A 12,553-nucleotide genomic window follows, 5' to 3' on the forward strand; every position below is an offset into this window, starting at 1 on the left:
GAGTCTCTCTCCTCTCTGCCAGCCGGCTTCTCCAGAACTCAGCCAAGGCATTCAGACTTAACACGGGGGAGATTTCTGCCTTGGGGTACTGCACAGCTACAGGTTGGGAAAAAAGGGGAAAAAAAAAAAAACACAACACACCAAAAGAAAGAACCAGAAACCGTGGAGTTTATCTGGCACTGTGCAATTATGTAGCTGAAAAGCTCAGTCTTCACTATCAAACAAATCCTAAGTCCACACTATGGAGCACTAAGTGGTTTTAAACCCTAATACTGGCAATAGGAGCTGTAGGCTCCTGCAGGTGCTCCATGCTTTCTAGGATCAGGCCTTTGCGAGCACACTGCAAACAAACAGGAGTCAAGCTTGCCATCATCTTAGGGGCATAGGTAAGCATTTCTGCTTTACGTGGGGTTTGTTAACAAACCCCAGTTCCTTGGCAATTTTACATACACGCTAAATAAAGCTATGTACTGAACTGTAAAACTCTGCTCGTCTCCAGGCTCCAAAAGCTCTTCAGTTACTCTATCAGCAGAGTCCTTGAAACGAGAAATAAGTAGCTTGGCTCTTTTTCCAGTGGTTAGATCATTTTATTTCTGACATTTAGGGTTTGCAAATAAAAGATTTGAGATTTCTCCAGTATTCAATGTATGAAGCACTTTTTTTCTTCCTCATTTTAGATCTTCTATTAATGTAACACTTATTTCATGACTGCATTCACTCAGACATTAAAGAAAAAGTCCTTATTAATGCACCAGAATAATTGCTGATATTTTGATAGACTTGTGAAGGCTTGCTAGTGACTATATCTAAGCCAAAAAGCAGCACTAGGATTTGAAATACTGATAATGTGTAAGGCCTTAAGCCAACAATGTCGTCCTAGGCAAAAACTCTGATCTATACTCTGTCTTTTAAAAGATAGTATGTACAATTACACAACTGCACAGAATAGAAAAACCAAACATTTAAAAAGAACACACATTTTGGGCTCATATACTTCAATTAAGATGGCCAAAATGATCAAGTAATTAAATGTAATTATTAATATTCCAAAATTTTGTGAAATAGCACACAATGTTTATCCTGGGCAATTTCTCTTGTGGCAGTAAAGCAACAGATTACAATTTTTTTAATCTCTTATTTTCCCAAAAGAGTAAAGTAAGAGAAGAAATCAAAATGGAAGGGGCAAGACAGGAGTACAAATCAGCACATATTTCTTCCACCGAAATTGATTCTGTTAATGATTAACTCAACTCACACAGGTTATTTCAACTGGAATATTTGTACTAGTAACTGTGTCAAAACAGACCCCATATCAAAGTCTTCTCTTTTTGTGTTTTTTGCTCTATGTCCACGTATAACAACATTATCAAGATTCAAATTAAAATTTGCCTTTTTTTCCAGGTACTGCACATCTATCTGCAAAGATTACATATTTAAATGATCAAACATTAATTCTTCTCCCAGCAGCCCTTTAGAAATTTAATTTTCTACAGGGTTGGTCTGAGTCTTGAGTAAGGCACTGCTCAAACTGAACTGAGGCAGCTGACATTTTTTGAATGTCAAGACAGGATAGAATTTTAGGGTAGAAGTTGTGGGAAAGGGTAAGTACTAGTTTTTCTCCCTTTTTTCCTCAATTACAAGTTTCACTGGAGGTAGCAGGATCTGAATTTATATTTGCTATGGATGTTTATTATCTGGGTTGCATACAATTTGGGGGTGTTAGCTTCTCAACCCTAAATGCACCTTGGTGGCAACAACATGGGGGAAAAAAGGTTGAAAGGTTACCCAAAAAATGACTAGTTTCATAATGTGTCAACATCAGATGGCTCACTTTTTCATTTCAAGGAGTTAACATTACAGAAATCAGAGCTAAGCAGAACTAACCTTTAGCAAACAAAGTCAAGACTTCACGAGATTTCCAAGTGTTTTGTGAAACCACATAAGATATTAGACAGTAGATACAAGAATCTGCTTGCAAATACTGATCCTGCTTTCTATGCTGAATGGTATCCTGAGAAAAAGGGTATGTAAGAGTTTAATGTAAGCATGCTGGGGCAGAAATCAACTTTGGCTCTAAGCTGATTCAATTCTGAAATGGTTTCTGAGACGCCTGCCTAAGCAGTTTCTAACAGAAGGGACAATTTTTGGCATCATGGAACCCACTAAAGAGCCTGATTAATACTCATTAACATTTTCAGTAGTCCACCAAAATTAAACAATCCCCTTCAAAACGTTCTTGAATTACTGGTTATTCCTATGAATAACTGTGGTACTATCACCTCCCGCCTGAGTCGGGCCCCTGTCATCGGGGAAGCTTGGGACCAAGACGCTGATCAAAGGCATTCCACCAGCTGCCATGGGACATTTTTTTCCTGCAGCTCTGCGACAGGGAACAAGGGTTGCATCTCCGTACAACAAATACCTGCAGACTTGCAAACGCTCACAGATTTTACAGGCCCTGCGTTACCAAATCAGCTTTTTGTTTTCCAACAAGAGATCTTCGATGGCGGTAACTTTTACCAATCTGTTTTCCTAGTGCTTCTTTTACAAGCAGCTGTGGCTGAAACATTCCTTCCACTCTCCTCTCTTCCCTCGCCCCCACTTCCTAGAGGAAATTCCATGGGATCACCTCTCCTCCGGCCCCACACTGCAACAAAACTCTCATCTCCTGTGGGAGATGAAGCTTGTGCAATCGCTGGGTCCCTGCATCTGCAACCAGAGTGCAGACACAGAGTTCCTCGGTGCATTTGTATTCAGACTGCTTGATTTTTAAGAGGGTGTGCTGAGGGGAACTGCTGATTACTGTTAGGCTAAATGAAATACTGAGTTCAAAAAACTTCAATCTTTGCTTAATCACAAAATGGAAAGAGAAAATTAAAACTATATTTGTTTTAAATTCAAGGCATCTCAAGAGACTGTTTGCATGCAAAGGATAGGACTCTAGAAGACAACTTTTTTTACTTTTTTCTCAATTATAGTTTCCCCAAAAATACATACGGCTCCCTAATGACATTCTACAAGAAGGCATGACTGTACAAAAAAATATCCTGGAACTCCTCAGAGAGGATTTCAGCATGGATCCAATTTGATCATGAATGTAAAGCTGTCTGAATTTCATTTCTGTCTAATTAAAGTGCAAATATTGAGGGGAAGATAGAGAGTCTTCCTTCACATTGTGCCAGGCTAGACACTTCATAACATGACTGCTGAAAGCACTTGCTAAAAAATAAAGGAAATTACTATGTAAACCAAACATCACATCTCCAGGCCAATCGCAATTCCCATGCCATACCATGCAAATGCCTCGTCACTGACTGTGGAAGTCAAGCCCTAACGAAAAGGAGCATTTCATGTAGGCCATGTCAGGCCTACATTCCTCCAGTGCATCTGGCGAAAGGGACATACAAAACTGAATACTATTTCTTCTCAGATGTAGAAACGGGATACTTACTTTTGACAGCAACTTCTTAAAAGATCATCAGGTAAGACAGAAGCTAGCAGAGGCAGTTTACGTACCATACTGGCATGCAACTCCTCCTCTGCCAGTTTGTCTAGCTGCGAAACCGGGTGCATCAGCTGGCCAGAACACAAGTGAGATTATCTAAATCCTGGTCCTGAGGTTACTGCGGGTGTTTCTCTGCAGCACTGCACTGTGCTCCACACCAACGTGTGCCTGCACAGGCAACACAGTACTAGCACAATCAGTTATTACATCTAGGGAACGTACCTTCACCTTTCTTGGTGTTATGTTTGCTCTGAAGAGCAAAACCAGGTGAAAGAGTACCATTAAGGGAATTCTACTGCAGGTTATACAAAACCCAAACCATGCCACAGCGCTTGAAGAAGGAATAAAGAAAAAGATGATGCTGGTACCATACAACATAGAGCTGCACATTACAAATCACATACTGCTCAATTGCTAAAGAATCTACCTCCTCCTGCAACCAGATGATATTCTGTAAACCTGGTGGTATTTATAGAGATATATGCAATAATACATAAAATTGCATACATAAACCTCTAAAAGAACTAATTTGTAGAGGACTTCATTCCACCCTAAAAAAGTCAGAACAATAGATAGGCTCCTGCTCCAATATAATCAGTATTAATACTGATCTCAAAGGGAACAGCTTCAGAGACACTGATGTATCATACTTCATTTTATGAGATGAAACCATATTCCACATAATTATGAATATAATATTTCACTGCAGCTGACAAACCATGAAAGAAAAATGCAAGAAAAATTGAGAATAAAGGAAAAAGAAGAGAAGAGAAAACACTTTAAACAATTGGAGAAGTTAGCTTTGGAATCTTCCATTCCGCTTTCCCTTATCCGCACCATCTATCTAAAGGGGTTGTATTCACGTGCTACAGACATTTCCTTAGACCAAACTGAGCAGCAGTGACCTGCCCAGACCATTCTCCCAAAAGAGTTAAATGCAAAAGGCAGTCAGACTATTTCCCGAAGTCCAGCCATGTCCTTTTTCTAATGAGATATGCTGAGTAAAATTAGCACGTTTCTTGCTCTTAACTGACTACAGTGACGACAGCTCCCTGCTACAGTGAATGTTTGAGATCCAGTTCACCAATTCTCAGCCCTGAGTGTATTTGAAGGAAATGGGAAATGGCAAGACAGGGAGAGGTCACAATTACACGGCAAGCAAAGAACATGGAAACATTAATATGCTAATAGCTGCCACATGACTTAATAAAAATGTGTGTATTATTAAGAGCAGGGAATTGAAACAACTTTTAGGTGCTCTTGCCCCAAAACAGGGAAACATTAGAGCATGCAACTACAAAAAAAGTTGCCATGCTGTGGAAACAAAGCTGTATAGCAGGCCAGGCTCAAATGTTTCAAAACCACCATTAGCCTGCCATTAGCTTTAGCTATGCTTGTGTTCATGATGCTGAATACTTGGGAAGGAATCTTTAAAATACTCTCTGAACAAGAAACGTGATTTCCCAACACACATAAGCAAAGGCAGACCCTACAAGGTTCTGTTTTTGTGTTCCGACCATCCTGGCACAAAACAATGTCTGTCGTGGTAATTATACCACTAACTTTGTTACCTTAAACCAGCTGCTTTCCTAATTGTAATCCCATTAAAAACCCGCATTACAACCATACAGCAATAATTTAAGGGGGAAGGCTTAAGTGAAACTGTCCAGACAAAAAACTGATTTAAAAAAAAAAATTAAAAAAAAATCATATAAACTACAAACAGCTCAATACAAGTGACACAGTATGAGCAACCAGCCTGGAAGGCAGCACACCAAAGGGTGGGCTGGTGTGATGATTTATGCTGAACTGAATGGGGGAGACCTGGGTTAAGTCTCAAAGCTTGAAATCTCACCCTGGGACTGGGGATTGTCAGGAGGAGGAAGGGTCTGCTGCATCATCCTCATTTAATGATGTAAATGGCACAAGGGGAGATATCTGAAGAAATTCAGCCTTACAGAGATGCCATGCTGCAGGCTACCAAGTAAATCATAAGCAAGACTGTGGAAAGCACAGGGCTTTGGAACCGTGTGGCTTGGGCATAAAGGTCATCCACAGCAAAGCACAGCACTTAGTGAAAGTCTGGAAAGCACCTAGAAAACATGTCAAAGCAAGTTACAAACTCTTGGCTGAATGTCCTAAGACACGATCGCTTAAGTCCCTAATCACATAAGCCGTCTCAATTTCAGTGAATAACTGAAATGGATTTAATCTTGCATCTTCAGATCCAGATATTAAATAAGCTACAAGAAATTACTGTCTAACAGTCACCAAATAATAAAGTACAATTAAAGTCTAAATAATATATTCATAAGCAAAAAGCCAACACAACAGCCGAAGGAGGCACATCAAGCAAGTATTGATAGCCACGCCGGGGGAAGGGAGTACAATTAGGCATGGCTGAGGCTCACACTGCTCCAGCAACCCTGCAAAACCCAGCACTTCACGGCAGAGGCTTGCTCAGTACAGCAGAGCCCATGCAATGGCACTACGTGGTTTGGGAAAAGAAACTGCACAGCGGAGTAAGGCATCTTCCTGCAGGCTTCCTCAAACTGTGCTCATTGGCTCCTTACTCTAATTTCTCCTTTCCTCTGCTCTTGTCCTTCTATTTAGCTGATCATTCCTGTCTAGCCTCCCACAGAAGAGAGAGTATCTATGGGCCGCTGCATCTATTGCTTTGCCTACCCTTACACACCTATTGGAAAGCTCTTGCTCACATGATGTCCCCCCCTGACCATCCGGGCTCTGGTTCTGGGTTGGCTGTTACGACATCCTTGCGACAAACATAATACCTACCTTATTCTTCCCTACGCTTCTGCCTCTGGCACAACCGATATGAAGAAATTTGTTTTCCCAATGCAGAACTGGAGTAGCAGGCTCGAGTTTGAATGAACTATTAAGAAACGTGGCAGCTTCATTTCCCACACAAAAGCCAATAATACTGTCTGAAAATAGCTGTACTCCCAGGTAAGCGTTCACAGCAAAATTACAATATGCTCTTTTCACCTTGAAAAAGAGGAGAGAGCTTCACCTAATAGAGCACTAGAAAGAACCAAACCGATGAAGGCGGAGAGCAGATTTGTAGAGACGTATATTGGCAAATTGCACTCTTGCCAGGAAAGTACTTTCCCACAAAAACAGTGAACATTTGCTAACTGTGTTCACAAATACTGCACAGCTGTGCTACAACAGGAAAGCAAGCCCAACACTTCTATAATTTGATAAGAGGTTTCTCTAGTGATTCACCAAAAATAATTAATCAAAATAAAAACATGGCCAAAATTAGCACTGCTAGCTGTTTGTGAGCAAGAACTAAAGCAAACATATCAACTAAAGCAAATAAAAGTCACTGTATAACCAGACACACACACACACACACAAGAACTCTGTAGATTTTTCTACCTTGTATTCTGAAGGGATTATTTCAAGAGCAGTATTTCTCTACAATAACCATCACTGAAAATAACTTTTCAGTACAGTATTTGATACAAGTCCACGATGATCAGAGGGAAAATCTGTGCAGATGGGATGTTTCGGCATTTGCAGTGACAACAATGTTTTTCAACCATTATTTCCTCAACCCACAGGTGTTTTTCTGTGTTGTCTGACAACAGCCAAAAGATATCAAACAAAAGCCAGTGACCTTTTTCTGTACATCCACTGAAAACTGCTTATTGCCAGCTAGCAAGATCATTTCTACAACATGCAGAGCAGCCTTTCTATCCATTCTTAGCATCAAGCACTCCAGTGGACACCCTCTTAGGATGGCAAGATCTCCTCGATATAGGGAAAAGGAGCTAAAATTACTCTAAAGCCTCCCAGTAAAATCTTAGGCATCTGGAAAGAGCTAATGAGAATATTTCAGAGATCTGGAGTAAACAGTTTCTTCATTGACTTCTATGTGTCTAAAATTTTATTCTCTCTTTGTCTCAGCTTAAACAATGAACATGGCACGTTCACTTTCAAGAATATCTTGCCCTCTATGTCCTAGAAGTTTAGGCAGACTTGTAGGAAGGAAACATTTTGCATCTGAAACTTTCCATAGTCTATAAAAGTGGATTACTGAGCTTCTGTGAACAAGGAGAAAGTGTTGTCATTCCTATCTCACTGCAGCATCAAGTTAGTTGCTAAGGGGCTACGTTGGCAGAGAAGCCTAAGGCTCTTAATAGATTACCCGGATTTTTGAAAGATGTTCCAAGCCTAAAATTTCTGGACATCTCACTTGGTTCCTCAGCAGAAATGGAGAATTTTGAGACAGGGCCTCCCTTCCTCTCAAGTAAGACATTTCGGAGAGAAATATCTCACAGGAAGAAACACCACGACCTTCCGAGTCTGTACATTCACGTCAGAATTGATTTAATAACTTCATGGCTGCAGTTCTCGCCTTTTCTTTATTTGCAAAATTCATGCTGTTCCAACTACAATTACATATTGAACAGCAGCAACAACAACAAAATCAGAATCTTTGGCTATCCAAGAGGAAAAGGACCGGCTACAGCCAAGTATTGAACATATTTTTTTCTAGGATGTTCATGCATCAATGACATCTAAGACTGTGCAAACCAGAATGCCTTCAGAAAGAGATTAAGGAGCTATAGTAACCACTGCACAAATAGTAGTTACTGGGTGGCTCCAGCGCAAAATAACCTCACAACTCTGTCCTAACATAACATGAGTGCACAGGCCAAGGTTTCTTCATCAGTTCAAAAGACAAAAACGGGAAGGAAAAATCCACTTCTGTAAAACATGCATTTGCAACTAAAACTCAAGTGACAAGAGGTCATTCTCGCATGGGAAGCTGTAAAAAGGTTTAATTTATCCATTAATCTTTCCATAGATTGATAATCTGTTCTCTTTTCTGTAAAACACATGGATTTCATTTGCTGTTGGGAAAATGACCAAATGGAAAAATTTCTTCTTTAAAGACCTGAGAGCAAGTTGTTTTTGTTATAATACTAAGATGACTGATATGTGACTACTATCCTGAAAGTCCAAGTTTTGTTTAAAAAAGAAAAAAATAAAAGTTCTTCTCTATAAATTAGGTATCAGATTTTTTTGCAATATTCAAAAACAAAGGCGCCTCACATAAGCTGGGATCCAAGACTTACAGGTTTTCCTAGCTATTTTGCTAACTTGTGTTGTGATCTTGGGCATGTATTTTTGTATATTCCTAGTTACTCATCTGATAAATTGAACATAAAATTACTTTGAGAATCTCAGACAGTACTGTTACATACAAATCTTAATGATTCTCCATTCATTCAAGAGAGATTTGGGTGTTTTCTTCCAGGTAGTATTGAAAATTTAGCTAAATACTTTTGATTTCAAAATAATCCAGAAAGTGCACTATGAATTTCAGAAGTACTAAGGATTTTAAAAGTTCAGTAAAACATTTAAGAAAGGTGATTTTAAACAGTGCATAAACGACATAACTGCACAGTCTCTTGACATCTGACCCACATTTGAAAGTAACTAAAAGGCATGTGCTGCCGTAAAAATTAAAAAACCTCACACAAGCAGAAAAAAAATCTCATGTCAACAACATTGCCTGAAAACCTTCTGCTAAGCCAAGTCTACCCGGAACCCCAGCCACTAAAGAGGAGTCTTATGTGGATCAACTATTTCTAATTGTAAATATAATTGTGCAGTAATGTACTGCCAACATAAATTAGCCTGAAACTAGGATAAGCATTCAAATGCACATTGTAATTTACAGTGATGCAGAACAATTACTTGAGGAGTTTGTATCAACAGATTATCTTAGTAGTGAACAGAGAAGACCCTCTGTTGCAGGTTCTTAATAGCAAGTTTCACATTCAGGTGTTAATTTTCATTTATCTGCGATTTCAACAGCATCAGGCAGCAGTATGGATGACCACAGTTTTTACTAAAGCAATGGGTTGCTTCTGTTCACCACTATATTTCAACTTTCTTTGCTCCTCCAAAGTGCCAAACACATTCTTTTCCTTCTGATTGCCAAGGAAGTTGAAACTTGCCATCGTACTACAGCATGAGGATTTTTATTTACAAATCTGTTTTTCTTCCCTCATAATCAAAACACTCATTTTGTATACCTACCATAAGCTTTTAAGGTATGACATTATAATTTATATTTAAGCATAGTACTTACGGTTGGCATAATTTTACCAGGTCCTGATCAGTGGTGTTTGGAGGCAGTGCTCTGATGTAAAGGTTTGTTTTACTTAATTGATCCCATCCTGAGTTGCTGCTGCTACTACTGTTGTTATTACTGCTGGTGGTGCTGGGACTAGGAGGAGCCATTGGGTGGGCTGGTACAATGGACTGCTGCAAAGGAAAAAAGCATGTTAGAGTGAAGTATAGATAGAAATCGCAGCATGTCCATTAGCTCAGTCTACAGTAGTCTGTTTACCATTTGGAGCGCTGTGTTAAATCTGTACTTAATTACTCATGTATTTTAAATACACCTGCTTTCACACCACGTTTGGGACAGGATTCACGGGCACATTCTAATATACCCAACCGCCATCTGAAGCATGCTCAATGCATGACAGGCTCAAATTATATATAACCTCTGCTGAGTATTACTCATAGGATTTTATCACTCTTCATTGTGGCATCTGATGTGAAAATGAAGTAAGAGATATTGTTCCTCTAGGTTCCAGCAGGTATAAACTAAGTTTACGTCACTATGACTATTTCACGTCATTAATTAATTATTGCGGTAGACACGAAGACTATGCTATTCCTTAATCTATCCAGAAAAACAAAAATAATTAGAAGCCTCTTTTGTATCTCTTCTGGCTTTTAGTACTTCACACAACGCTGCTATTGTTTTTTTAAAGATAGAGAGGGAGCACAGACAGCTTAAGGACCAGACTTTAAATTAACTTTGTGCCTTGGCAGAACTTTCATACTGCCACTGATCTCAGTATTTGTGGATTATTTCAAGAGTGTCAAGAAAAAGATCCTGCACAATGGCAAAAAAAAAATAAAAAAAAATCAAGTTTCAAAAGGAGATAAGCACATAAGTACTTCTACCTAGTCCTCAAGGTACCTATTGCTTAAAATCAGACCCTAATAGAATGTAAAAATATCCTAGAGAAAATCTGCAGTAGAGCAGTCTTAATCATTTGCATTAACAACAGCATAGCAGGACACTGTACAGAAAGTATTATGAACGAGTCTGTGGTGGTGTGAGAGAGGAATACTTTAACGAATATACTAGAGAACTAAAGTTGCCAGTAAAAGTCTTGTGACTACAAGGTTTTCACTGACAAAAAGAATTGGCTGCATGCAGCCCCTTTCCTGCAAAAGCCTGACCCTCCACAGCTCGAGAAGCTCATAGTGAAGAACCACCCTGTGAACTGCAGAGGAAAGGCACGGGGGGGGTAAAAAAAAAAAAAATAAAGTGGAACATAAAGTGAGATGTCAGAGTCGACTCACTTGTTCCTGCCCCAGTGCCACCCTCTTCTTTGGACTAGTACAAACAGTTGTGTAGCCACAGCCTGAACCAAAAAAAATTATCTTCCCTGATCTGGTTCACCACATGTGGTTTTGTGCTATGCAAAAGCCTTGGCTGTCACGAGGCAGGGAACAGGAATGTGTAGGCAGAGAGGAGGGGATTACAGTTTACCTCGGTTTAAAGCATCCATGAAACTACAGCCTTAACACACAAGAAAAGTTAAACTCTTTTGGAGCTAACCTCGGGAAACTGGAAGGAAATTGTAAGTGGGAGAAAAGTACAAAGGCATGCCTTATATCAGACACTTCATGATAATTATGTGTTTCTTTTTTGTGTTTCCCTAGGAAGGTTTTGAAATCCTCCAATTCGGCATATTGCAAAGTTTATTCTGCAGCAATAACAGCCTGGAACAGCAAACTGCAACACTCACTATAAAATCAACATTGATATGTAGAAACATTGTTGTTGCCTCATTTAATTGAGCTGAAAATTACCAAAAAGAATGAAATATATTCCTGACCACTTAACATTTCAAAACTGAATATCGGTATTTCATTGCCATAGGGTTGGAGGTTTTTTGTTTGTTTGTATTTAAGCAAAGATTTTAAGAAAGATCCAATCTCTTCCAAAAGATTTATACTTGGGAGTTGAAACGCTCATCTAGAATTTCTTCCAGGCATGATTTCAAATGGGAAAAAGATTAAACCCTCCCTCCAAGTTTGTAATGGAAACATTGACAGATTTTAACTATAGCAGCACAAGTCGGGCTGTCAGACCATTCTGCTTCCAGTAACGCCAGGCAATTATTTTTAGGGTTACAAGCAATGCAGAATGACAGAGCAACTAGTTTCAAAATGTTTTCATAACAAACTGAACAAACTTAGTCTGGCACAGTGCTATTCTCTTCAAAAAGCCTTCAGTGGAGTTCTCAAAATGCACACAGTGATCAAATGCATAACTGCTCTGTTCAAGGTTTCAAAACGTGCTCTTCCCTCATACCTGCATGTACAGCTGCCATAAAAGTCAATATACATGTACCAGTCTTCATCTTAACTGGTAATTACTACTGGAGACTAAGAGCCTCTATTCTGTTTTTCAGTATCTTTGGTTGAGTTTTGCTTTTAGTTCTTACAATGTTTTTCCCTTAAAAATCTTTGGTTTTCTACTGTAAAATCTTGTCACCAGCTGGCCAAAGGCAGAAGAGGAAAGTGAGAGAGTGTGTGTGTGTGTGTGTCTGGAGAGAGCAGGAATCCTAACTCTGTCCTCCTGTAAAACAAACACTCCATTCTGAGAAATTTAAACTTTTATTTAAACACGAAGATGCTCTAGTGCTAGTAGTCACATGCAAGTATGATGGGAATGTAAATGTGATTACAGTTGTCTTCGTAAGTCTACGGACAGAAGGTTTTCCACTGCTTCCACAGAAACTCATACCTTTACCAGCCTTAAAGGCTTTACAAAACACAGATGCTGGGCATACTGCAGCTCTCAAACCCTGCAACCCAGTGACACACAGACAACCATTAAAGGGCCGGTGACAGCTTAAAGCCATATGACTTAAACACATTTTTTACATTAAAACTTAATTTTAAAATCTGAATCAC

The 12,553-nt window shown here is 39.3% G+C and overlaps 1 protein-coding gene across 2 annotated transcripts in view; it reads right to left on the minus strand.

The window, feature by feature from the left end:
* Positions 1–12,553, minus strand: part of RBMS1 (RNA binding motif, single stranded interacting protein 1) — a 92,891-nt gene that overhangs the window by 55,938 nt on the left and 24,400 nt on the right. For both annotated transcript variants that reach the window (XM_009325380.1, XM_009325381.1), the window contains exon 2: positions 9,636–9,811. In XM_009325380.1, coding sequence (XP_009323655.1) covers positions 9,636–9,787 — 152 coding nt within the window. In that variant the 5' untranslated portion in view covers positions 9,788–9,811. The remainder of the gene's footprint in view (positions 1–9,635; positions 9,812–12,553) is intronic.

The sequence above is a fragment of the Pygoscelis adeliae genome, unplaced genomic scaffold (assembly GCF_000699105.1).
Source record: "Pygoscelis adeliae isolate BGI_AS28 unplaced genomic scaffold, ASM69910v1 Scaffold106, whole genome shotgun sequence".
NCBI lineage: Eukaryota > Metazoa > Chordata > Aves > Sphenisciformes > Spheniscidae > Pygoscelis > Pygoscelis adeliae.